General features: G+C 41.4%; 1 protein-coding gene across 8 annotated transcripts in view; it reads right to left on the minus strand.

Moving 5' to 3' along the window:
- The window catches only part of TADA1 (transcriptional adaptor 1), a 36717-nt gene extending 12919 nt beyond the window's left edge, over positions 1-23798 (minus strand). For 2 of the 8 annotated variants that reach the window (XR_010589801.1, XM_065554683.1), the window contains exons 1-5: positions 23585-23798; positions 11432-11523; positions 10926-10990; positions 1186-1283; positions 683-830 (exon numbers count right to left, since the gene is read on the minus strand). Coding sequence is in view for 7 of the 8 variants with exons in the window: in XM_065554683.1 (XP_065410755.1) it covers positions 683-830; positions 1186-1283; positions 10926-10990; positions 11432-11523; positions 23585-23658 (477 nt within the window). In the remaining variant the exon portion in view is untranslated. Of the gene's footprint in view, positions 1-682; positions 831-1185; positions 1287-10925; positions 10991-11431; positions 11524-20444; positions 20567-22781; positions 22898-23584 lie in introns of those variants that run through there. The other 6 variants (XM_065554686.1, XM_065554689.1, XM_065554685.1 and 3 more) reach the window with 6 other exon arrangements.
- Between the last annotated feature and the right edge of the window lie 1032 nt (positions 23799-24830).

The following is a 24830-nucleotide window of genomic DNA, read 5'->3' on the forward strand; positions in this document are numbered from 1 at the left end:
ATTCCTCAGATTGGTCACCTCCAAAAGCCGGCTCAGGTTTGGGAATCTCCCTAACATCCTCAGCCGTGAAGACTGAAGCAAAGAATTCATTTAGTTTCTCCGCAATGACTTTATCGTCTTTAAGTGCTCCTTTTGTATCTCGATCGTCCAGGGGTCCCACTGGTTGTTTAGCAGGCTTCCTGCTTCTGATGTACTTAAAAACATTTTGTTATTACCCTTTGAGTATTTTGGCTAGCTGTTCTTCAAACTCGTTTTTGGCTTTTCTTATTGCATTTTTACACTTAATTTGGCAGTGTTTATACTCCTTTCTATTTACCTCACTAGGATTTGACTTCCACTTTTTAAAAGATGCCTTTTTATCTTTCACTGCTTCTTTTACATGGTTGTTAAGCCACGGTGGCTCTTTTTTAGTTCTTTTACTGTGTTTTTTAATTTGGGATAGACATTTAAGTTGAGCCTCTATTATGGTGTCTTTGAAAAGTGACCATGCAGCTTGCAAGGATTTCACTCTAGTCACTGTACCTTTTAATTTCTCTTTAACTAACCTCCTCATTTTTGCATAGTTCCCCTTTCTGAAATTAAATAACACAGTATTGGGCTGTTGAGGTGCTCTTCCCACCACAGAAATGTTAAATGTTATTATATTATGGTCACTATTTCCAAGCAGTCCTGTTATAGTTACCTCTTGGACCAGATCCTGTGCTCCACTCAGGACTAAATCGAGAGTTGCCTCTCCCCTTGTGGATTCCTGTACCAGCTGCTCCAATAAGCAGTCATTTAAAGTATCGAGAAATTTTGTCTCTGCCTTTCGTTTGATTCTAATAAAAATACTGTAATGATAAATAATAATTAATAATAAATAGTGTGTAATAAGCATGTCATAAAAACAAATTTTATATTTCCAAGGTCACTGCTTTTATCATTTATACTCAGGTAAAGGAGAAAATCCCTGGAAATATTCATTTTTAGGAGAGGGTTTGTGAGACTTGACATTTTAGTGAAAGGGGTTCACAGGTTGTTAAAGTTTGGGAACCACTGCTTTAATACAAACACTTCTGCTGGAATGAGGTAAAGCATCTTAGCCATGCCGGCTAACAAAGGGACCATTTACTGCTCACAAGTTGCTAGCTCTTCATTTCTAGAGTGTTTAGCAGAGCTAAGACCCTTTGCAGAATATAAACTTACATCAAACTTCTGCCGAACCGAAGAAAACTTTTTCTTTCCTTTGGGTTTTCCAGGTTTGGTTGCAGAACCACCCGTCCACGGCAGAGGCCCAGGACCCTCTGAAAATAGGAGAGAAGGAAAACAAGTGGGGAAGGGAAGGTCACTCCCATTTGTAGCCAATATAATTTAGTTCATACATTTAAAAACAAGACAAAACCCACAAGGTTCTGGCACCTCTGAAGAGCACTTCCATCCTTTCCAATTTAAGTGCATGTGCCATTTCTATTTTACACTATTTGGCTTGTTACAATTCTCGACTACTAAAACCATGTATCTGAGCAATAATTCTAATATTTCAGAGGGAAATTATCTGAACTATATTGTGCCTTTCTTGCAACGTATTTTTAAACTGCAATAGATGCATGAGGCTATCACAAAGGCACATGTATATAATGGCTAAGACAATAGTACAGCTACCTAAAAGGACATGGCAGGCACTGTATTGGTGGATGACTTCTGTAGATAGTTATTAAGCAGTACATTAAGATACTTGAGAAGCATAGTTAAAGTCAGACCCTGCAGAGTTCCAAGTGACTCCTGAGAGGTGTTAAGCATGCTCATCTCCTATAGAAGAACTGAGCTGACCCTCACAGAATTGGGCCCTAATTGTTCAGGTATGACCTGTATGTGCTATTATGCAAATTACAAAATCATATAAAGAAAAAAGCTAGATATGTGTTCACTGGGTTTTAGTGATGATAATTACCTTGAAAGTTCTAGAGTCTCCAAACTGTTCAACATATTTCACAGAGCTATCTCACATGACATGAGTCTGACCAAGGAATCAGTGCTTGGAATTTCCCTTTCTAATCCTGTAGCGGCATACAAATGTCTACACCCAGAAAGAGCTTTTCAGAGGACAACGTGGGGAAACATCTTACAGAACTCAAATTATATTGGGGGATGGAAAAAATACCAGATATTGCATTGTCTGTTAATGCTTGTTAATGAATCCTTTACATACCTAGGATTTCATATTTTCTTACTTCCCCAGAGAAATAGCTGCCCCAAGGAGTAAGAGCTCCATATATACCCTCAAAAACACAAGGATTTTTTGGCACAGTAGTCCCTATACTACTGACACCAAGGAGCTCGTACCAATGGTGTTGACTTGGAAGAATTACTAATAAGAGAATAAAATGTGTTTTAAAAACAATTTTCTACACCCAAATCATTTCATATTTCCTCACCCAAAAAGAAATTGTTTTTGGACAAAAGGAAGTCACCAACTAAAGTTAAATATAGAATTCTTAAACCAAGCTGGGGTTGTACACTCACAGACTAGACGTTTCTCTCTATGCAACATAACAGAGCAACCTTAACTCTTCTAGTGGAAGGGGAGGGAAAGAGTACAGCATTGCAGGGAAGCTATGAAGATAGAACGAAGTTGCTCAGGGCCATAGAGGCAGAGGTTTTGGTAAGCAGGATGATGCGTATCATTCAGGCCCTCTCACTAGCACCCCGTCCCACATCTCCACACACATGCAGCTCAGCAGACACTCCCTCTGTGCTTAAAGTATTTAAATGTGTTATTGTTTAAGCATTAAAAGTAGCACTGGGATGAACTGTGCTGCTAGGCCCTCCTCTAGCAAAGCAGTTAAGCACATGAAGAATCCCATTGTATCTCATGTGTTTAAAGATAAAGCACCTTAAAGAATCTAAGTACTTTGCATATTTCAGATGAGACTTAAAACAAGGTCCGGATCACATGTGGTCCTTAAAGATCCCATGACATTCTTTTTAAGAGTAGGGGTCTTGGTGTCAGCATTCTGGCCATATTCCAACTCTAGGAATTATGGACAGCCTAAATAAATTCCCTCTACATTTTCAGTTCTAAAAAAGTACTCTTCATGTTCAGTTGTGTAGCACTGTTGTGTTCTACTTGACAGTTGCCATACGTCACCCCCAGAAATGCTACATTTCACTAACAGAGTCATCCTTGACTATAGTTTGTAAGTCATTTTGAAATGAGAGGGATTGTTAAGCATAATATAGATATATCTTTTATTGAAGAGATTGTTTGACATTCTGGAGTTTTGTAAGAAAGATTGTCATGTCCTAACACAGCATGTACTATTAGCCTTTCAATATCCGGTGCCTGGCAGGTATTCAATTCCAATTAAGGCAACAACAAAGTTCAATTTGAAGTTTATGGGCAGACTTGCTGAAAGGTAAATTTGCAGCAATGTACTGGTCCAATGCTTGGGGCCAGATACCAATCCCCTTACTCACACTTGAACAGTATCCGATGCCACAAGTGGTGGACAACTTTGTAGAGTAAAGTTCTATCCAGGATGGGTGAGGGTATCAAAGTCTGGCTCATTGGGTCTTACTGAAGTCAGTGTAAGTCTTTCCATTGACTTTAATAAGCACTAGATCAGACCCTTCATAAACAAAGGTCATATTCATCCTTAAAGGGCAGGGGAGTATGAAAGAAGTTGCAGAAGAAATAGACCCAGGAAGCAGACAGAGAGCTAGCAACAGTGTGGAACTGAGGGAAGGATGAGGAAGGACCGAGTGAAACCAATTGCAGCAAGGATGGTTGTTATGCAACATCACACCAGAAGGTCTGACCAAGCAGCCCAATTGGATACTGCTCAGGAGTTAGCTACTTGTACTTCCATTGCCACTGCTAGCCAGACCAATATTATAGACTTTACAGGATTCCCATTGCCAAGGGTATGTGGGATTATAGAGTTCAGTCAGTATCTCCTATTAAAATGTTCACAGAATCTTGTGCACCAGCTCCCACGCCATTATTTTTGGGGGAGGGTTGATCTGATGGATTTTTTCATTCACTCGTAGTACTAAAAGGCACCTGCCCTGCCCCCAGTTTGAGCTCTCTGGTTGACTGTGCAGCTCCCACTAATGGACAAAGATCTGGATTGCTTCCTGGGAGGCAAGGGCTGCCCAGCTCTCTCATGATAAATCTAATACCCAGCCAAACCTCTCCTTTATGTTTCCTCTGCAAACATCTGCACCCCCAATGCTGTTCAGGGAAATAACATTGCCCCTCCTTCAGGCTTTCAGTATCCTGCTGTGATCATTTTGTTTTATTAAAGAAAACAAACAATAAAAAAACAGAAAGGTAGATGATTTACCACACATTTCACAGGATAGCTAATAAAATTATGTAGTTACGCAACTATTAGCTTGTCAAAGAGCAGACAATATAAAATTGGACAATATCACACAGACGCTAGGGTGGGGTTAACAATACTGTGATCATTATTTGACTACAGGGAAGTTACTGGAAATAGTGTTTAATGATATGTCAGAAACCAAGCAAAGCTTTTTGAATTTCAAAGTTATGTTAGGGAGAATTTGGCAGCTTAGGAAAAATCTTTGAAAGGTTTTACCCCTGAAGTCCCCCCATTTGTATCTCATAGCCCAAACAGGGTATTTGGCATTTTTTCTGATTCAGAAGAGCTGGGCTGTTTCAGTCTCGGCTCCACATCTCAGAATATAGAGCATGAATGTAGAAGAAGGGTAATGCCAATACTCAATCCACCCCTGCTATTCCCTCCCACACCTTAGAAGGTTAGAGAGAAGCCTCTTGTGAGATATCCCAACCTCTCAACCTGTCTTAAGAGGAAGTATTCCAGATTTAAAATTAAGAAATCCTAACCCTAACTGGGCTTTGGCACTGGTTTTTTATAATGGTTCTAGGGACAAGGGAAAGTCACAGCCTGACTGCAGCACCATATACGCATGATTAATACGCTACTCACTCCAATTTCCGCTCAGAAATCAAACTCTAAAAATGCCAAGGCTTTCTAATGTAGGATGACAGGAGAGAGTGGTGTGGAATAATTCAGGGGGGGGGTGGGAGGTTTACATGTATGAAAATTTTGATTAAGCTTAGAGAAGAAGATATTTGTAAAATACCAGATAAGGCAGATGTTAATGTAACAAATGGCTCCTTGGCTCCCTTATCTAAAGACCATCCATAAATCAAGAATATTTGGAAATTTTGAACAGCTAAGGAGGGCCTTTATGGCTCTTTGTTTTCAGACAATGCAGTTGGTTATCTGGAAAGTATGTACACTGGCAATGAGGGGCACAATCATTTTTGCCCAGGAGGGCCTGGCCAGGTTGAAGATTTGCCACATTACATACAGTACTATTATGTAACATTTGAGGGGGAAAAAGGTCTATCTCCAATCTTGGCCCTGAAGTCTTTTGCATCATTAACTCAAGAATTAGTAGGGGTGTTATAGAGCAGTATTGTTTCAGTTATACAGCCAGTTGTCCTATTTGCCCACTCAGTAAAAATAACAGACTGTGAAATTAATGCTCTTTATGATGTAAATAGATCAATTTGCTTCTAACACCTCTAATTTTGTTTCTGCATGTTGTTTTATGAGCTATTTTTAAAATGTCAGTTCAATTTAGGAGAAAGGTTGAATGTGGTTTTTTGTATTTTGAGAACTTTAAAATTTATATTTCTTTCATTGAGCATCATGGCTAATTGCTAAATCTGAGTTTGCTGGGTGCTGCTGTTTATTTCAGGATGTGCTCATTTCTCTAGTATTTTTTACAGTTTATCAAGGATCTCAGAGCAGTTACTCTTTACCTGCTTAGCATGTAGGCTAGTCATAGTTTGGCTTCTATAGTATTCCTAGGACATTTTCTTTACTTCTCTCACCCGTAGCAGTCCACCTGTTTTATTCCTACAAGCCCCCCCCCTTGGCTCAATGTTAGCAGGGCAGAGAGGGAAAAGAAGCTGAATATGATAAACAAGAATTTCATTATTATCACAGATATTCAAGTGCCTGATGATCCTATTTACTGACTGAATTCTAAATCAGGATCCTGAAGAACCTCCATAGTATTTTCCAAAAGGACTGAATCTATGTGGCAGTAACATAACCAGTTGGAGATCACTATCTGATTTCCTAATGCTTCCAGACAATTACAGCAACGTTAGCTAAAGGCCTATCCTTTCAACACATCAGTCCTGTTTTCTCCACTGTCAGTTGGATGTTTAGTTATGGAACTTGGGGCTTCACATTGCCAAGATTATTTTCCCTTGCAGTTACAGAGAACTATAGGTCACCTTCTGATTGTGTAAAATCCCAAAGCAGGTCTCTGGGTTAAAAAGTGTTCTTGATCATACAGGTTCCCTTCAACAAAAAGTAGGCAAGCAATCCCAACCCTATTCAGCTGAGCACTTATTTAACTTTAAGTACATGCTTAAATTCTGTTGAAGCTGATGGGCCTTAAAATTAAGGATTTAAGCACTTGCTTAGTGTTTTGCTACTATGAGGGTGCGTCTCTACAACTTAATATTTTGTTTCCAGTTTCCTCTTAATTTTCTTGAGCCTCGTGCCCTTAGAATACCTTTTAACACACAGTATTCTAGCACTTAATCATCAGGTCCATATTAAAGGCTTCAAGTATTAGGGCACTGAAGTAATGAACCCCATCTGTGTGATAGACTCTGTTGGTCACCCACTCCCTCCTGCATGCTCTTGCTTTGTGCTGCACAGACCACATCAGGCTTTGCCATTTTTCTTTATTCTTTCCCCAGGTCTGTTATTATACCTATACACTTGGCTTGCATTCTTCTGACCTATAGCCTCGGATGACCGGTCACAAGCCGTACATTATAGGGCTAGGTCAGCATTTGGATGAGAGACAGAATGCAAGTGCTCTTCATTTTGTAGAATAAGCCAGTATTCTAGTCAATTTAGAAGGTAACACATTCTTCTTTTGTAGAAGGCATAAGACTGAACTGTAAACATTGCGAATCTTTAGAAGCAAAGTAAGGAAGTCTTGGGAAGGTCAGAAATTAAGAGAGTGGGTAGAGGGAGTGAGCATGGGATACCATGAGGAAAAACAGTAGTGAAGAAAAAGAAAAGAGGCACAGCTGTTCAAAAACACAGCAGTCTTCTTACTGAGCAAGATAGGTTACCAAGAGCACATCATACAGAGCCATAGTTCTTTGCATTAGCTCAGACTTGAAGACAGCAGCAAGGTCAAGATTTCAGTTCTCATCCTCAAAAAAGCCTTTATATAAGTAACCCCAGCTATGCTGAGGGACTTTTCTCACTCTTTTCAGTCATGACAGCTGAATTCCACTACAACTGGGAACCTCAAAAGTGAGAGAGAGAGAGAGAGTTTGCTTAGCAGGTTGATTTCAAGTGTGGCACACAAGCCTGGAAGCAATCAACAATACCAGACCTCCCTGCTGTCAGATTGAAGCATAAAACCTCTCTCTAACCTGCCTTTTCCAACAATCTTAAAAATATATGATTAGTGAATCAGGAGAAAGCCAGAAATTCTCTAAAATTAAATGCATTAGAATTCGCAAGGCACTTAGAGAGGACGAGTGCAGTTGTACTGCCTTCATAGACAGATATGATTCCATGTGTTGCTACTAAGCCCTTCTGCCACTATTCCCTCATTAGGTTTTATGCAAACAGATTCATATAATGTTAAGCCTGGATATTTTAAAGTTGCAACAATATCAGCACATTCAGAGCCAAGGAGGCTCTAGCACCATTAACTGCTCCTTTGAGCACGTGTGTTACCACACACAAATCCACACAGCCAGGCCATATGTTGTAGCTGTCATCTAGTGTAATATTAAGGAACTGCATCTCTTTCCATAACTAGAGGTGCTTAGAAGTAGCATAAGTGACAGCATGTGTTCATTTTACTAATTTCTAGAGCACAGCTTGTACTTATTGCACACATTGAAGGGAGCAGTATTAGCACATGAGGCGCTTTAATGGCTACTCTTGTTCAGTTCAAGACTTGCCAACTTCACATTAGCAGGGGGTTTTTGACAACTGATCCACTGCAGACCTAGCCAGCTTCTAGCCTTGTTAACAAAGGCAACAAGCTGAGAAAGAGGACAAAGCTGCTTCGCTCCAGGCTTGCACTGCTTTCCATAGGGGCAGCAGAGTACAGTCAAACCCCAGCAAAAGGAAGGCAGTGGCATTTGCGACTTTTCCAACACACATTATACAGCAGGAAGAGCAGAGAGAGAAAAAGAAACATACTAACAGAGATGAAGCTCCAAGGATATCGGTTATAGAAAAGAACCTGCCCATACTGTTTATTTCTTTAATTTATTTGTTTTTCAGTATTTTATTTTCTTGGCCAGAAGAGAGACAGACAAATGGTTAGGAGAATCACTCTGATCACTCTCTTCTGTCTTCAGCTGTCGCTTTATTCCCATTTCTTTCTTTCTCACACATTTCTTCTTTTCACTTCTCCTCCTCTCTTTGGAGGCAAATGGGACATGGTCAACCCATCCCTGTGTGTCAGATTTGGTGGCCCTTAAACCAAAATGTGTTGCCAACCCTGAATAATTAACAAAAAAATGTTATCCAGTCTCAGGTGTAGATGACTATAGCTCCAAGTCTTTGTCAGCCAAGATCACTGAAAAAGAAATTGGGGCCCTATAGAAGCCAGGATTAGCTAAAAACCAACTAATTGTTTTGCTCATCAAGATGCTCATCAGAGACCCTATAAACTGAATGTACATTTCAGTAGGATTTCCTGGGGGAGAAAACACAAGCATGTGAAAGCAAAAACAGTTCTTGAAAGTCTTCCTAGGAACAAAAACCACTGACGGAGGCAATTTCCACAAGCTAAGTATCCTCAGGGGTGTAACAAGAATCTTCCCTGAAATCGGCAATCTGGAACAGAATGTGAGCAGCTCTACCGTAATTCTTATTATCCATATAGAGTACTCATGTGATGCTTTGTCTGTCTAGGTACTTACACAGCGCCTGTCACTGTAGTATCTAAGTGCCTCCCAACTTTTTATGGATTTATCCTCACATCACTCCTCTGAGGTGGAGAAGTGTTTTTCCCAGCTGTAAAGTGGGGATAAGGGGTACTGAGAAATGATGGACCAGATTTTCTAAGTGTACTTGCTCAGCACCAAGCAGCTCCTATTGTTCTCAGACAGAGCTGTCAAGTGCTGTGCAAACCCTTATTAAAAAAATCTGGCCACTCATTTAGGTGCCTAAACAGGAGCAGAGATCCCCCCTGGACCAGATCCTGAGCCCTACCTGCCCAATGGTACACATGACAACATCTGTGTCACTCCTGGGAAATGGAACCCAGACCTGCAGAGTCCCAGTCCTCTGCCTTGTCCTTTTGAAAGGATAGTCAGGCTGTGGTTAAGTCTGTCTGGTTTTTATTCAGAAGGTTTAGATTATAAAACAAACCAAGTGCAACGTATTTGAGAAAGAAAGAAAGAAAGAAAGAAAGAAAGAAAGAAAGAAAGAAAGAAAGAAAGAAAGAAAGAAAGAAAGAAAGAAAGAAAGAAAGAAAGAAAGAAAGAAAGAAAGAAAGAAAGAAAGAAAGAAAGAAAGAAAGAAAGAAAGAAAGAAAGAAAGAAAGAAAGAAAGAAAGAAAGAAAGAGAAGAAAGAAAGAAAGAAAGAAAGAAAGAAAGAAAGAAAGAAAGAAAGAAAGAAAGAAAGAAAGAAAGAAAGAAAGAAAGAAAGAAAGAAAGAAAGAAAGAAAGAAAGAAAGAAAGAAAGAAAGAAAGAAAGAAAGAAAGAAAGAAAGAAAGAAAGAAAGAAAGAAAGAAAGAAAGAAAGAAAGAAAGAAAGAAAGAAAGAAAGAAAGAAAGAAAAGAAAGAAAGAAGAAGAAAGAAAGAAAGAAAGAAAGAAAGAAAGAAAGAAAGAAAGAAAGAAAGAAAGAAAGAAAGAAAGAAAGAAAGAAAAGAAAGAAAGAAAGAAAGAAAGAAGAAAGAAGAAAGAAAGAAAGAAAGAAAGAAAGAAAGAAAGAAAGAAAGAAAGAAAGAAAGAAGCTGCAGAAGTTACATGGAGAACTTTTAGTGTTCAGTTAGCCAGGTTCGATTGTATTATGCAGTCAGCATAAACAATACAGCAGGCTCAGCACAAGACCCTAAGATGCTGGTCCATGAACTTTCTAGCAGTCTCAAACTCGTATTCTAATTTGCAGTTTGAATCACTTTCACTCAAAGGGTCTTGTGGCTAAGTTTTTGGTCCATCCTTTCAAAATCCATTCTGGTGTCAGCAATACTGAAACTCACTAGACACCACAGAACAGCATAACACCAGACATAATGTGAAAGCTGCAGGGGCTTAACAGAAGGATACTAAATTTATTGGCAACATTTTAATTAAAACATTACAACTAGAAGCTTCCCATCCTCCCCTCTACTCTGAGGACAGGACAGGGTGGAAAAAAAAAACAAACAAAAAAAAACAAACAAAAAAACCCTCTCTCTCTCCTAGTGCTGCCTCCCTCCATGACTCAGAGTTTCAATCTTCGCAAGGCTGTCAACACCATTCTCACATCATGCCAAGCAGATTGCTGGAAAACATGGAGCAAATCCTCCCTTCACTTGGCTCTGCAGGTTGGTGGGGCACAGAGCACACCCACCTTACAGAACTCACAGCCAAAGAAGCATGAGACTAGAAATCAAACCTGGGTCTCCTGCATGGCAATGTAGAGCACTAGTCTTTAGCCAAGTGTGTGAAATCCTTATTTTAGAATACAGATGATCATATTTATATTGCAATAGTAACTAAAGGCCCCAGTCAGGATCCCCAGTGTGTCATACGGCACCTAGCTCATATAAGAGACAACATACAATTTAAGACTAAATAAGTCAAGCATATAGCTTAAAAACAAAGCTCACCATAAACACTTCCCAGGATTGTGTTGTATGATCTATTTTTAAAAACTATTAGTTTGTTCTCTTACCTGTGCAGAAACCAGGATTTGGCATCGAGTGAGAATAGCCAGGAGGAAATCATTGTGAGAATGGACTGCGAAAAGAAAGAGTTCACTCAGACAGACACCAGGGAAGAAAGTTTTACTTGAATACAGATTCACATTAGCAACATGGCAGGCAAAGTCCAAAGGCAGCCACTTGAAGCTACCTTATAAAGTGATTTTGTTTACACCTTCCACAGCCATGTTTTCCCATGCATTCCACTAGCTGCATACACCTCCCAATTGATATCCTTTACATAGGTTTTTAGCCTCTCTATGAAATTAGGAGCTGCAAAGGAGAAGGTTCTTATCTCAGCAGTGGTAAGATCACGTGGCCCAAGAGAAGAGGCAAGTTCTAGAGGAGCAGTGGAGTTATGTAGTCACACTTCATGTGGTTGCATTGGTGTGTAGCAAGCAGCAACTAACCCAGAATGTGGTATTTTGAGAAATGTGGGAAGACAGAAAAAGGGACACTCCTAGGGACGGTCTCTTACCGTTATCTTGGGTGAGGAGTCTGCGAGCTTCCAGATCAAACTCTTCTTTACTGATCTTTTGCTTGAACCAAAGTTTCAAGTTCGCCCAGTATCTGTGCATGGGAGAGAAAACATTGAGCACTGTAAACATTGCTTTGCCTACTAAATCTATTCCTTTTCTCCCATACATTTTAGAAAAATCTAATAAAAAAGCAACGTTTTAATACAACTTCAGTGAAAACAGAGGACTGCATAAGAACAGCCATATTGGGTCAGACCAAAGGTCCATCTAGTCCAGTATCCTGTCTTCCGGCAGTAGCCAATGCCAGGTGCCCCAGAGGGAATGAACAGAACAGGTAATCATCATCAAGTGATCCATCCCCTGTCGCCCATTCCCAGCTTCTGGCAAACAGAGGCTAGGGGACACCATCCCTGACCATCTTGCTAATAGTCTTGATGGACATAACCTAGATAAGTTCATGGAGGTTTTTTTTTTTTAACCCTGTTATAGACTTGGCCTTCAATGTCCTCTGGCAAGGAGCTCCACAGGTTGACTGTGAGTTGTGTGAAAAATACTTCTGTTTTAAACCAACTGCCTATTAATTCCATTTGGTGACCCCTAGTTCTTGTATTATGAGGAGTAAATAACACTTCCTTATTTACTATCTTCACACCAGTCATGATTTTATAGACCTCTATCATAGACGTCACCCTTAGTGGTCTCTTTTCGAAGCTGAAAAGTCCCAGTCTTGTTAATCTCGCCTTATATGGCGGCCATTCCATGCCCCTAATCATTTTTGTTGCCCTTTTCTGAACCTTTTCCAGTTTCAATATATCTTTTTTGAGATGGGGCGTCCACATCTGTATGCAGTATTCAAGATGTGGGCGTACCATGGATTTCTATAGAGGCAATATGATATTTTCTGTCTTATTATCTATCCCTTTCTTAATGATTCCCAACATTGTTAGCTTTTTTGACTGCCGCTGCACATTGAGTGGATGTTTTCAGAGAACTATCCACAATGACTCCAAGATTTCTTTCACGGTGAAGAAGGAAGATTAAAATATTTCCCTGCAGTGTTGGTAAGCCAAAGAGCATTATGCTAGTGACTGATCATCAGAAAGTGGGGGATGACAAAACTAGACCAATCGGTTTCCACTTGTTTCAATAATTTCAGTGAAATACATAATTAATGTTTAGCTTTATTGTCACAACCTTAGATTATTAAAGGTTAGGCAAGTTGTTTTTGAAGCAGTCCATCTTCTAAATTGCACAGCATCAGCTAGTTACACCCTTGTGTATTCCAACTGTATTTAGACTTGGTCTGCTACAGACCCCCAGGGTCGGATTTGGATAGAGACCTCTAATATTTTTAATTAAATAAATATTTCTAGTAATTGTGTGATTATGGGAGACTTTAATTGCCCAGATATAGATTGGGGGGTAAATGCTACTTATAATGGTAGGCCCCAGCTATTCCTGGATGGGATAGCTGACAGAGTTATTCACCATATAGTTACTAACCTACAAGACGTGATGCCATTTTAGATTTGGTATTGGTAAGTAGCAAGGACCTCAAAAGAATTGGTAGTAGCGTACAACCTTTGTTTGAGTGAATGTGAATTTATCCTTCCATTTAGTTAAAACTGAATTATCAAAAATAGATCAGCGACTAGGGTCCTTGATTTCAAAAAGGGCAAAAACTTAAAAGGAATTAGTTGGGGAAGTGGACTGAAGAACTCCAGGATCTGAACGTGACGGGGGTTTGCAGTTATGTTAAATCAAAGTTGCAGAAATTATCTAAAGTCTGCATCCCAAACAATAGGAAAAAAATTCATAGGGAAGGATTGCAGACCAAACTAGATGAACAAGCATCTCAAACATGTTATTAAAAGATAACCGAAAGCCTACAAGGAATGGATCAGCAAGGAAAGCTACCTCTTGGAGGTCAGCAAGTGTAGGGGAAAAAGTGAGACCTGACAAAAGCCAAGCAGAGTTAGACCTTGCAAAGGAAATTAAAACCATCAGTAAAAGGTTCTTTAGCCATATAAATAAAAAGAAAACAAGGAAAGAAGAAGAAGTAGGAACGCTAAACTTGGAGTGGAGTGGAGATTAAAGATAATCTCGGCATGGCCTAACACCTAAACCAGTGGTTCTCAACCAGGGGTACGTAGAGGTCTTCCAAGGGGCATATCAACTTACCTAGATATTTGCCTAGTTTTACAAGGCTACATTAAAAACACCTGGCATTGGCCATTGTCGGCAGACAAGATACCGGGCTAGATGGACCTTTGGTTTGACCCAATATGGCTGTTTTTAGGGGATAAATTTTAATAATTCAAATTGCAGTCAGTCATGCATTTAGGGAATAACAATAATAATAGGTTTCAGAGTAGCAGCCGTGTTAGTCTGTATCCGCAAAAAGAACAGGAGTACTTGTGGCACCTTAGAGACGAACAAATTTATTAGAGCATAAGCTTTTGTGGACTACAGCCCACTTCTTTGGATGCATCTAAGGTGCCACAAGTACTCCTGTTCTTTTAACAATAAGAATGTTTAATATAAGCTGGGGACGTTTCAGTTGGATGCAGAGAAGGAGAAAGACCTGGATGTACTGGTTGATCAAAGGATGGATTATGAGCTGCCAATGTGATGCAGCTGTGAAAAAGGCTAATGTAATCCTAGGATATATCAGGCAAGCTATTTCCAGTAGAGATAGGGTAGTGTTATTACCATTATACAAGGCAGCAGTGAGACCTCACCTGGAGTACTTTGTGCAATTTTTGTCTCCCATGTTTAAGAAAGATTAATTCAAACTGGAACAGGTACAGAGAAGGGCTACTATTAGAGGAATAGAGAACATAAGTTTCTTCTCGTAAGGTAACAACCTAGGCTTAAGGACCTGATTGCCTTCTATGATGAGATAAATGGCTCTGTGGACATGGGGAAAGCAGTGGACATGTTAGATCTTGACTTTAGCAAAGCTTTTCATACGGTCTTCCATAGTATTCTTGCCAGCAAGTTAAAGAGGTATGGATTGGCTGAATGGACTATAATGTGGCTAGAAAGCTGGCTAGATCATTGGGCTCAATGGCTAGATGTCTAGTCGGCAGCCAGTATCAAGCGGAGTGCCCCAGGGGTCAGTCCTGGGGCCGGTTTTGTTCAACATCTTCATTATCTGGATGATGGGATGGATTGCACCCTCAGCAAGTTTGTGGATGACACTACGCTAGGGGGAGAGGTAGATACTCTGGACCCTATCCCTACCCTCCAGCATGACGTAGACAAATTGGATGATTGGGACAAAAGAAATCTGATGAGGTTCAGCCAGAACAAGTGCAGAGTTCTGCACTTAGGACGGAAGAATCCCATGCACTGCTAAAGGCTGGGGACTGACTGGCTAAGCAGCAGTTCTGCAGAAAAGGACCTGGGAATTACATTGGATGAGAAGCTGGATATGAGTCAACTGTGTGCCCTTGTTGCCAAGGCAGCAAGTGTCATATTGGGCTGCATTAGTAGAAACATTGCCAGCAGATTGAGGGAAGTGATTATTCCCCTCTATTCAGCACTGGTGAGTCCACATCTGGAGCATTGCATCCAGTTTTGAGGCCCCCCCCAACCTACAATCTGTCCACATCCTTTCTGGAGAGAGTCCAGCAGAGGGCAACAAAAATGATTAGGAGACTGGTGCACATGGCTTAAGAAGAGAAGCTGAGGGAACTGGGCTTATTTAGTCTGCAGAAGAGAACAGTGAGGGGGGATTTGATAGCAGTCTTCAACTACCAGAAGGGGGGTTCCGAAGAGGATGGAGCTCGGCTGTTCTCAGTGGTGGCAGATGACAAAACAAGGAGCAGTGGTCTCAAGTTGCAGTGGGGACTGTCTAGGTTGGATATTAGGAAATACTATTTCAGTAGGAGGGTGGTGAAGCACTGGAATGGGTTACCTAGGGAGGTGGTAGAATCTCCATCCTTAGAGGTTTAAGGCCTAGCTTGACAAAGCCCTGGCTGGGATTATTTAGTTGGTGTTGGTCCTGCTTTGAGCAGGGGATTGGACTAGATGACCTCCTGAGGTCCCTTCCAACCCTAATCTTCTATGATTCCACGGATTGTCTCACAGAAGCAAACAAAGCCGGGGGCGAGATAGGATTGCTCTCGATAAATTAGGGCTGTAAAGAAATTAAACAATAATAGAATACCATTTATTTAAATATTTTTGATGTTTTCAAATATATTGATTTCAGTTACACAGAATACAAAGTGTACAGTGCTCACTTTTTTTAATTCAGATATTTGCGCTGAAACTAGTATTTTTCAAGTCAACTAATACAAGTACTGTAATGAAACCTCTTTATCATGAAAACTGAATTTACAAATATAGAATTCTGTTCAAAAAATAACTATTCAAAAATAAAAATGTAAAAGTTTGGAGCCTACAAGTCCACTCAGTCCTACTTCTTACTCAGACAATCGCTCAGACAAACAAGTTTGTTTACATTTTCAGGAAATAATGCTGCCCGCTTCTTGTTTACAATGTCACCCGAAAGTGAGAACACATGTTTGCATGGCACTGTTGTAGCTGGCGTTGCAAGAGATTTACGTGCCAGATGTGCTAAAGATTCATGTGTCCGTTCATCTTCAACCACCATTCCAGAAAACATGCATCCATGCTGATGACGATCCAAAGCAGTGCAGACTGATGTATGTTCACTTTCATCATCTGAGTCAGATGCCACCAGCAGAAGCTTGATTTTCTTTTTTGATGGTTCTGATGCTGTAGTTTCCTCATCACAGTGTTGCTCTTAAGACTTCTGAAAGCATGCTCCATACCTTGTCCCTCTCAGATTCTTAAATCTTGGGTTGAGTGCTGTAGCTATCTTTAGAAATCTCACATTGCTACCTTCTTTGTGTTTTGTCAAATCTGCAGTGATAGTGTTCTTAAAATGAACACCATGTGCTGGGTCATCATCTGAGACTACTATATCATGAAATATATGGCAGAATGCAGGTAAAACATAGAACAGGGGACACTGAACTCCTTGGGGGAGAATTGTGTTACAAATTTAATTAATGCATACGAATGTTTAGCATATTTGGCATATAAATACCTTGCAATTCCAGCTACAAAAGTGCTATGCAAATGCTTGTTCTCACTTTCAGGTGACATTGTAAATAAGGAGCCAGCAGCATTATCTCTCGTAAATGTAAACAAACTTGTTTCTCTTAGCAATTGGCTGAGTAAGAAGTAGGACTGAGTGGACTTGTAGGACAGAGTGGACTGTTTTATTTTTGAGTGTATATATATAAAAATCTACATCTGTAAGTTGCACTTCCATGATAAAGAGATTGCACTCCAGTACTTGTATGAGGTGAATTGAAAAATACTATCTTTCATTTATCCAGTGTAAATATTTGTAATAAAAATAATATAAAGTGATCACTGTACAATTGGTATTCTGTGTTGCAACAGAAATCAATATATTTGAAAATGTAGAAAAACATCCACAAATATGTAATAAATTTCAATTGGTATTCTATTGTTTAACATGATGATTAAAATGGCAATTAATCACAATTAATTTGAGTTAAATCACATGAATTAACGGTAATTAATTGACAGCCCTACTATAAATACATCTGCGGGATAAACACCCAGGGAAGGAGAGGAGTTATTTAAGTTAAGTGCCAATGTTGGCACAAGATCAAATAGCTATAAACCAGCCATCAATAAAATGAGGCTAGAAATTTGACAAAGCTTTCTAACTAGCCTTCCAAGAGGAGGAGTGGGGACAAAAAACACAACTTGTTTCAAGACTCAGCTTGATAAGTTTATGGAGCAGATGGTGTGATGAGGTTTCCTAAACCTGCATATGGCCCATCCACAACTGCTTTTAGCAAACATCTCCAATGGCCAGAGATGGGACATTAGATGGGGAGGACTGAGTTGCTACAGAGAATTCTTTCCCAGGTGTTTCTCACCCACATGATTAGAGTCTCACTGGTCACCATATTTGGGGTTGGGAAGCAATTTTCCCCCAGTCAGATTGGCAGAGACCTTGGGGTTTTTTCACCTTCCTCTGCAGTGTGGGGTATGGGTCTCCTGTCGGTTTGAACTAGAAAAAAATGGTGAATTCTCTAATTTGAAGCCTTTAAAATCAAGATTTGAGGACTTCAGTAACTCAGCCAGAGGTTATGGGCCTATTACAAGAGTGAATGGGTGAGGTTGTGTGGCCTATGATGTGATTATCATGATGGTCTCTTCTGGCCTTAAAGTCTATAAATTTAGGTGTAGTTGAGTTAAGAACATACAAATGGCCATACTGGGTCAGGTCAATGGTCCATCTAGCCAAGGATCCCCATCTTCTGATAGTGCTGGTGCCAGATGCTTCAGAGTGAATGAACAGAATAGGGCAATCGATCAAGTAAATCATCCTGTCTTCCAGCCCCAGCTTCTGGCAGTCAGAGGTTTAGGGATACCCAGAGCACGGGATTGCATCTTGGACTATCTTGGCTAATAGCCATTGATGGACCTATCCTCCAGGAACTTCTCTAATTCTTTTTTGAACCCTATTATAATTTTGGCCTTCACAACATCACCTGACAATGAGCCTCACCAGTTGACTATGCATTCTGTGAAGTAGTGCTTCCTTATGTTTGTTTTAAACCTACTGCCTATTAATTTCATTGGGTGACCCCTACTTCTTGTGTTATGTCAAGGGGTAAATAAGACTCCCCTATTCACTTTCTCCATACCAATCATACCTCCACCCACCCCCCCCTTGGAAAAGAGATGAGTAAGATGAACAGTCCCAGTCTTAAATCTCTCCCCATATGGAAGCTGTTCCATACCCCTAATCATTTTTGTTGCTATAAAATGTTTTCTTACAACTATCCATGAGTCCAAGGTCTCTTTGTTGAGTTTCAGCTATGTTTTTCACTTGCAGGCTTCAAATCTGTCTGAAAAACTTGAACCCACCCCCCCTTCCCCAAACCACATACTTTTTTTTTTAGAAGGAGATTGGCTTCCAAATACCTGTAAAGCTACCCACACTACAGGTTCTTTGTTTTGTCATTAAGAAATAAATGTCAAATTGTTTCAAGATTATGTTATTTGAATCTATTTAAGGGCCAGTTTATCCTGACTGGAAAATGGGGTAGAGACTTTTAGAAGCAGGTAGGAAAACTGTTTTCTTCAAATTATCCATTTTCCCCCTTTGCAAACATTTATACATGCCAACAAACACTTGTACTAATGCTAATCACTCATTAGCACAATGATTTAACAGGTCAGTTCTGGATGTAGTTATGCAGCAGCAAAGCCAGCAGAGGGAGCACAAATACATTAATACAGTGGTTCCTAAACTTCAACAACCTGTGAACCCCTTTCACTAAATGTCAAGACTCTCAAACCCCCTCCTAAAAAGTGAATATTTCCAGGGATTTTCTCCTTTACCTGAGTATAAATTATAAAAGCAGTGATCTTGGAAATATAAAATTTGTTTTTATGACATGCTTATTACACACTATTTAGTATTAATTATCTATCATTACAGTATTTTTATTACATTATGAAAACTGCAACACTCTTCCACCATCTCACTTTTGTAGCTTGTATCACTTTGAATAAGCATGTTATAAGACAAGGCTCCCATGTTTCATCAAGGAGTATCAGATGTGAAACAGCATGAAGGTATTTAAAAAGCCAATCCAAAGAGTTCCTACTACACAAGCATTCTGGTCTTGAGCAGTCCAGGCAAACATACATTACAACAAAACTTAAACTTGTTCTTCAAAATAATTTTAAAAACAATACTAGCTGCCTATTTAATTTTAAAAACAGCAAAAAATATCCACCTCCCTTTCCATTCCTTATAAGGAGTCTTGAAGTTTCAATCTCCTCAGTGTGACAGATGTGCTTGCTTTGATCTGCTTAGCTCTTGGAAGTACAGGGGCTCCAGGCTGCTGGCCCCATGCTGCCCAGGGACAGCTCTTTCCACTGTTAGGGAGTTTCCCTCCCCCGAGAACCCTCTAACATTTCACAAACCCCAGTTTGGAAACCACTAGATTAATACAAGTATCAGAGGGGTAGCCATGTTTGTTGCTTTTTACAGATCCAGACTGAGTCCTGTGGCACCTTTAAGACTAACATGTATTGGAGCATAAGCTTTCGTGCGTCTGAGAAAGTGGGTATTCACCCAAGAAAGCTTATGCTCCAATACATCTGTTAGTCTTAAAGGTGCCACAGGACTCTGTTGCTTTTTACATTAATACAAAGACTCCTATATATTAACATGCTACTGCTGAATATAACAGTCATACAACTGTAGTCCAAGAATACTAGGAGGTGAGAGTAGCACGTGCCATTAGGAAGGCAATTTGTCCCATATTTGGGATCAGAGTTTATATTTTACTTAGGATCTTAATAATACTTAGCTATAGCACCAAGAGCTCTTAACATCTGTGGGCATTCTTTATACACATTCCTTGACAGATACCTCCACTAGTTTCTATATTTCTTTAAAGTTTCTCAGTCACTGGAATGGTGGCTCTCTTAAAAGAGAAGGCATTTAAAATTCACAAGACTTTACCCAACATACAGGTTTTAACCTTCAATGCTGAAACTTGTCGAAAACACTCAGGCAATTTAGAAATCTACAGCCCTGCTGTTTGTAAATCTGGCTGGGTGCCAGAAACTTAGTAATAAATCTGGACCACAGCCAGCAGATTTGACTCCAGCAGGGACAACAAATGGATTTAATAGCAGACGGTACATTTGTTCAGGATAATAAAATATTCCATTAAGAAGGGCATATAGGTCACATTGGTTGTGTCAATGAATGCATGGTTTTTGAAGGCCAGGAAAGGTTTCCACCTTGCTGTCACATCAACTTAGTCTTAAGGGCTGTTCAGACATTCCAAGAGAGAGCCAAAACATTTCGTTAGTGGAGGAAGGGGGTGGAAGAAGGGAGTACAGAATCTGAGGAAACCAGCTGGCTCTATCCAAATATAAAGCAGAGGAATATAGGCATTTACTTACTTTTTAGAGTCCTAGTGGTGCTTCAAACCTCTGTTTTCCTCTCAGATAAAGATGCAGAGGGAAGGAGAGTAGGCCTCCATCCTCCAACCAAGATTACAACATGCATCTGTAGCACCTTACTTACCCTCCCACAACCTCATGGATCCCTACTCCTGTTCCTAAATGATTCAGCAGATATGCCACCTTGCCACCAGTCACCACGACAGCAATTATACTTTGTGACTCTGCTGATGAGCACAGAGAATGCTGGGATAATTAATGCTGTTTCAGCAACCATAAATTGGGAGGGGAGAGGGGGGAAGCAGACATTTGCGTTTTCAAATATTGTTGAATCAAACGTATCTTTTTTAATCCACATAGGAGAGGGGAGACATAACACTTCCTGGGGCTGTTTCCAGATCCTTCCCCCCCAACTCTCTGCCTATATCCTTCTGTTAAATTGATAGATTTTTTGCAGCGCAAACACTGCAGAGCAGTGTACATCCCATTTCACATGTTTCATCCCAGGCAGTGTGGTGGACAGGAAATGTGCAGAGAGGTGGGCCAAAAAGCATGGAGTCCTTAAGGTAATCATATCTCCCAGTCACAGTTTGATCAAATAATTTTTTTAATATTTCTACTTCCCATACTCAATTCAAACTAAAACACTGTGGTGAATGATGTAAACTTTAAAAGCACATTTGAGGGAAAAGGGAAAGTGCTCCCAATTAGGTAAACAATCGACTCAAATGAATTGGCCAGTGTTAGACCAACAGGATTTGAAAAACCCTGGTGAATAGGAAACTTTCCCTGACAAGAGGGCATGAGAAACAGCTGTGCTCCACTAACTAAGGGATACAATGTGGCTTATTGGCACAGTGCATTGGACTGGGACCCCGGAGATCTAGTTCTATTCCCAGCTGTCCCAATGGTCTGCTGGGTGAATGAGCAAGTCACTTCACTTGTCTGGGCCCAGTTTCCCACTCTGTAAAATTGAGCTAATGATACGGATCTCTGTCATAAAATGCTTAAAAATAAAATCATGATGGCTGAAACCCACTTCTTACAAGTGGAGGTTATGAAGATATACATATATAATAGAAAGTTGTCACAGTGAGTCTGCAGACAGTCTACTACCTGTGATGCTGCTCATAGCATCCCAAAACAGCAATAGAATGAAATTGACAAGACTTGGGTCAGTTTGACTCACAGCAGAGGCAAGCACTGGAGTGATCCATAAGGCAAGATCCCCCAAAAACTGAGATTCAGAGTAGCAGACACCTGCCTTCAAAGTCAGGTGCATGTGACATGGGATGAAAGCTACCTTCCCCCTTCTAGCATCTAGAGAAGGCAGAAGGTATGACATTAGGGTTTAAAACATGCCAAGAAGCACAGAATATGGAGCATCTGCAGATAGATGGTGAGAACTGTGCTTCTGTGCTCTCTAGATCATACAGGTACACCTACACCTCATGCCAGCTTCTGGTTAATACTGGTGTTAATGGTCATACTATAGCTTTGAAAGTTTAACACTTTCTCCCAAAATCTCCATCAGACACGTCCTTCATCTGCGATATGCTCCGCCTTTGATAGTCCAAGCTTTCATGCACTAAAGCAACACCAGCTTCTGAGACCAAACATGAACCAGAAAGTCACTGAACTGAAGACTAGTAATTATGGTCATTCATTCTGAGTGACAGTATTTCCCTGTAGTAAAAGCATTGAAGCACTATTACAACAAATTCTTATCTACCACCGTGATCTAATAAAAAATGTGTTAGAAGCAAACTGCAGCACTAACATCCAGAGTTTATGCCTGCCATTACTACCTAGCTCCCACAGAGTGCTTTACAAGGGATGGAAATATCATTTTCACCATTTTGGTGATGGGAAAATAAAGGCACAAAGATGTGAAGTGACTTGACCAGAGTCAAAATAACCCAGCGGAAGAACCAGAGAGAGAACCCATTTGGACCAATTCAATTTCTATTATACTGCTTATAAACAGAAGTCTCTAATTTGTTATTTAAGTTTATTACAGGGGAATGGGGAAACAATTATATAAAACTAAGTTTAGCATAGACAAAGGCACATGAACTAACTGGTCCATTGTACTCAGACAGAATCCTTGCAGATCTGTAAATTTACTGTAAGTAAAAGACCAAGAGAGAACAACCAGTTCTCATTTTGCTTACTAGCTGTTTAGTTTAAGCAGAGGGGAAAGGAGGCATCGTTAATTAAACAGGCAGACCTTAAATGACCTAGTTAAGCCCCATGTGTGTTAAAAATGAGGGCCTACAATTTCTCATGGTGGAACAGGATGTTTTAGTGCAAACCTAGAGGGTGAAAAAAGCTTGCCTCTCTGCATGAAGACCAGCTCATATAAAGTAAACCAGAATGCAGCAGGAGTCAGCAGGTCCCTTCCGGCTACATTTGCCAGCTTCTTGCTAAATCCGGAGTTTTAATTGGATAGGCTGTGGGAGAAGAGACACAGGCAGCTACTTCATCACTTCCCCAGATCTCTTACTGCCCCCAGTGGCCCGAGCACGGGGTGAAACGGACACGAACGGTTATTAAGCTGGGCCTGCAAAGCTCACGCTTCCTGTCAACGCACGAAAACACGCTGCTTAGATAAATAGAGTCATAGCCTGCGAGGCAGCGCTGTGATCCCCCAGCCCGAGCCCCCGCCAGCGCAGGCCGCAGAGCGTCCCCACGCCAGTGCCCAGGCAGCTCTGACAGCCCGAACGGCCAGTCGGGATTTCAAAATGGCCCGCGACGGAGACGCCACCAGGCCCCGTGACGCTGGTTCCCGTGGTTAGTTCTCCTGTCAGGCGCCGCTCCCCTTAAACGCCGGCCCACAGGCCGCGCGGGGAGCCGCGGACACCCATTACCTGACCAGGCTCTCCGCTCCCTCCTCCCGCGGCCTAGGCCGAGCCCCAGGGGTCCCCACCAGGCCAGGAACTCAGCCCCTGGGGGCCGGGCGCTGCCTGGTGCCCTAGGGAAAGTCGAGGCCACGGGGCGCCCAGCGACTGGGACACGCTCCTGGCTGAGCCCCTCGGCCCAGGAGCGGCCTCTACCAGCCGGCAGGCCCCGGGACCGGGCAGAAATCGAGGCCGGGGCTCGACGGGCCTAGCCGGACTGGGCGTGCGGGGCGCACTCACTGCTTCACGTTCTCGCCCAGCGCCTCGCTCAGGTTCTTCTTGGCCACCTCCAGCTCGCTCACGTACGTCGCCATAGCTCCCTCCCGGCGCCTGGCCGCCCTCCCGCGCCGTTTGCGCGCCCAGCCGTACGCGGCAACCACAGCATCAACTAACTTGTGCACTAGTGCGTGTCTTGTCTCTTTTTTCCCCGCCCACCTCCGCTGCTTGTTTGTTTCACAACTCCCGGCCGCGCCGCTTCTTCTAGTGGAGCCCAGGGCCGGTCACATGACGTCACTCTCCAGTGGTGGTCGAGTGGGAGGAGTAGTGTGTCACTGTCAGGTGCTTCCGTTCCCCAGGCGCCAGGAGGGAGAGGTGGGGGCGCGCCAGCAATCAGCGCTGCGGGGTGGGCCAGGGGGATCAGTATCATGCAGGGCTTGCCCTGGCAGGCCAAGATAGAGGTGGTCACAGGGGATCAGCTTTGTGTGAGTCAAGAAGCAGCAACCAGGGGGTGGGTAGGGTGATCAGATAGCAAGTGTGAAAAATCAGGATGGGGGTGGGGGATAATAGGTGCCTATATAAGAAAAAGCCTCAAATATCGGGACTGTCCCTATAAAATCACAAGGGAAAATTTGAGGGGTCAGGGTTATACACACACACACACCCCAGTGCTTCGGGAGAGAGGGACCATGTGCACTGCTTGTGGAGAGAAGGTTGAGGAGGTCTCTCACAGCACAGCCTCATGGGCACAGAAGGTGCGGCTGGTGTGCACTACAGGCTTATTGGACACCCACATGGGTGCCCTGAGTAGGCTCATGGATTCACCGTGTGTGAAATAGTCCTTCCCAGAAATCTTCATTTTAGGTCAGAGTAAATCATCCACCACATAGGATGGATTTAGCCCACATGAGGTATTTATTTGAATCCCAGTGCAGATTCAGAAGCTGCAGAATGCAAGATATGGTTTAAAAGACAATTGTTACAATGATCCAGGGTATACTTAAACAGTCTTGGGCCCAAATCCGGATTTCAGTGCTCAGCAGCTGGCTAGATTTAGCCCTTTGTCGTTTTACATAAATTCTCTTCAATCTAAAGTCTGTATTTTTCTAAATTTTGGCCCCAATCCTGCAAATAATCCTCACTATATATATGATAGGATGGGGTCTAAATTAGCTGTAACACTCAAGAAAGATTTTGGGAGTCATTGTGGATAGTTCTCTGCAAACATCTGCTCAATGTTCTGCAGCAGCTAAAAAAGCTAACAGTATTA

Source organism: Chrysemys picta, chromosome 8 (genome assembly GCF_011386835.1).
Source record: "Chrysemys picta bellii isolate R12L10 chromosome 8, ASM1138683v2, whole genome shotgun sequence".
Lineage (NCBI taxonomy): Eukaryota > Metazoa > Chordata > Testudines > Emydidae > Chrysemys > Chrysemys picta.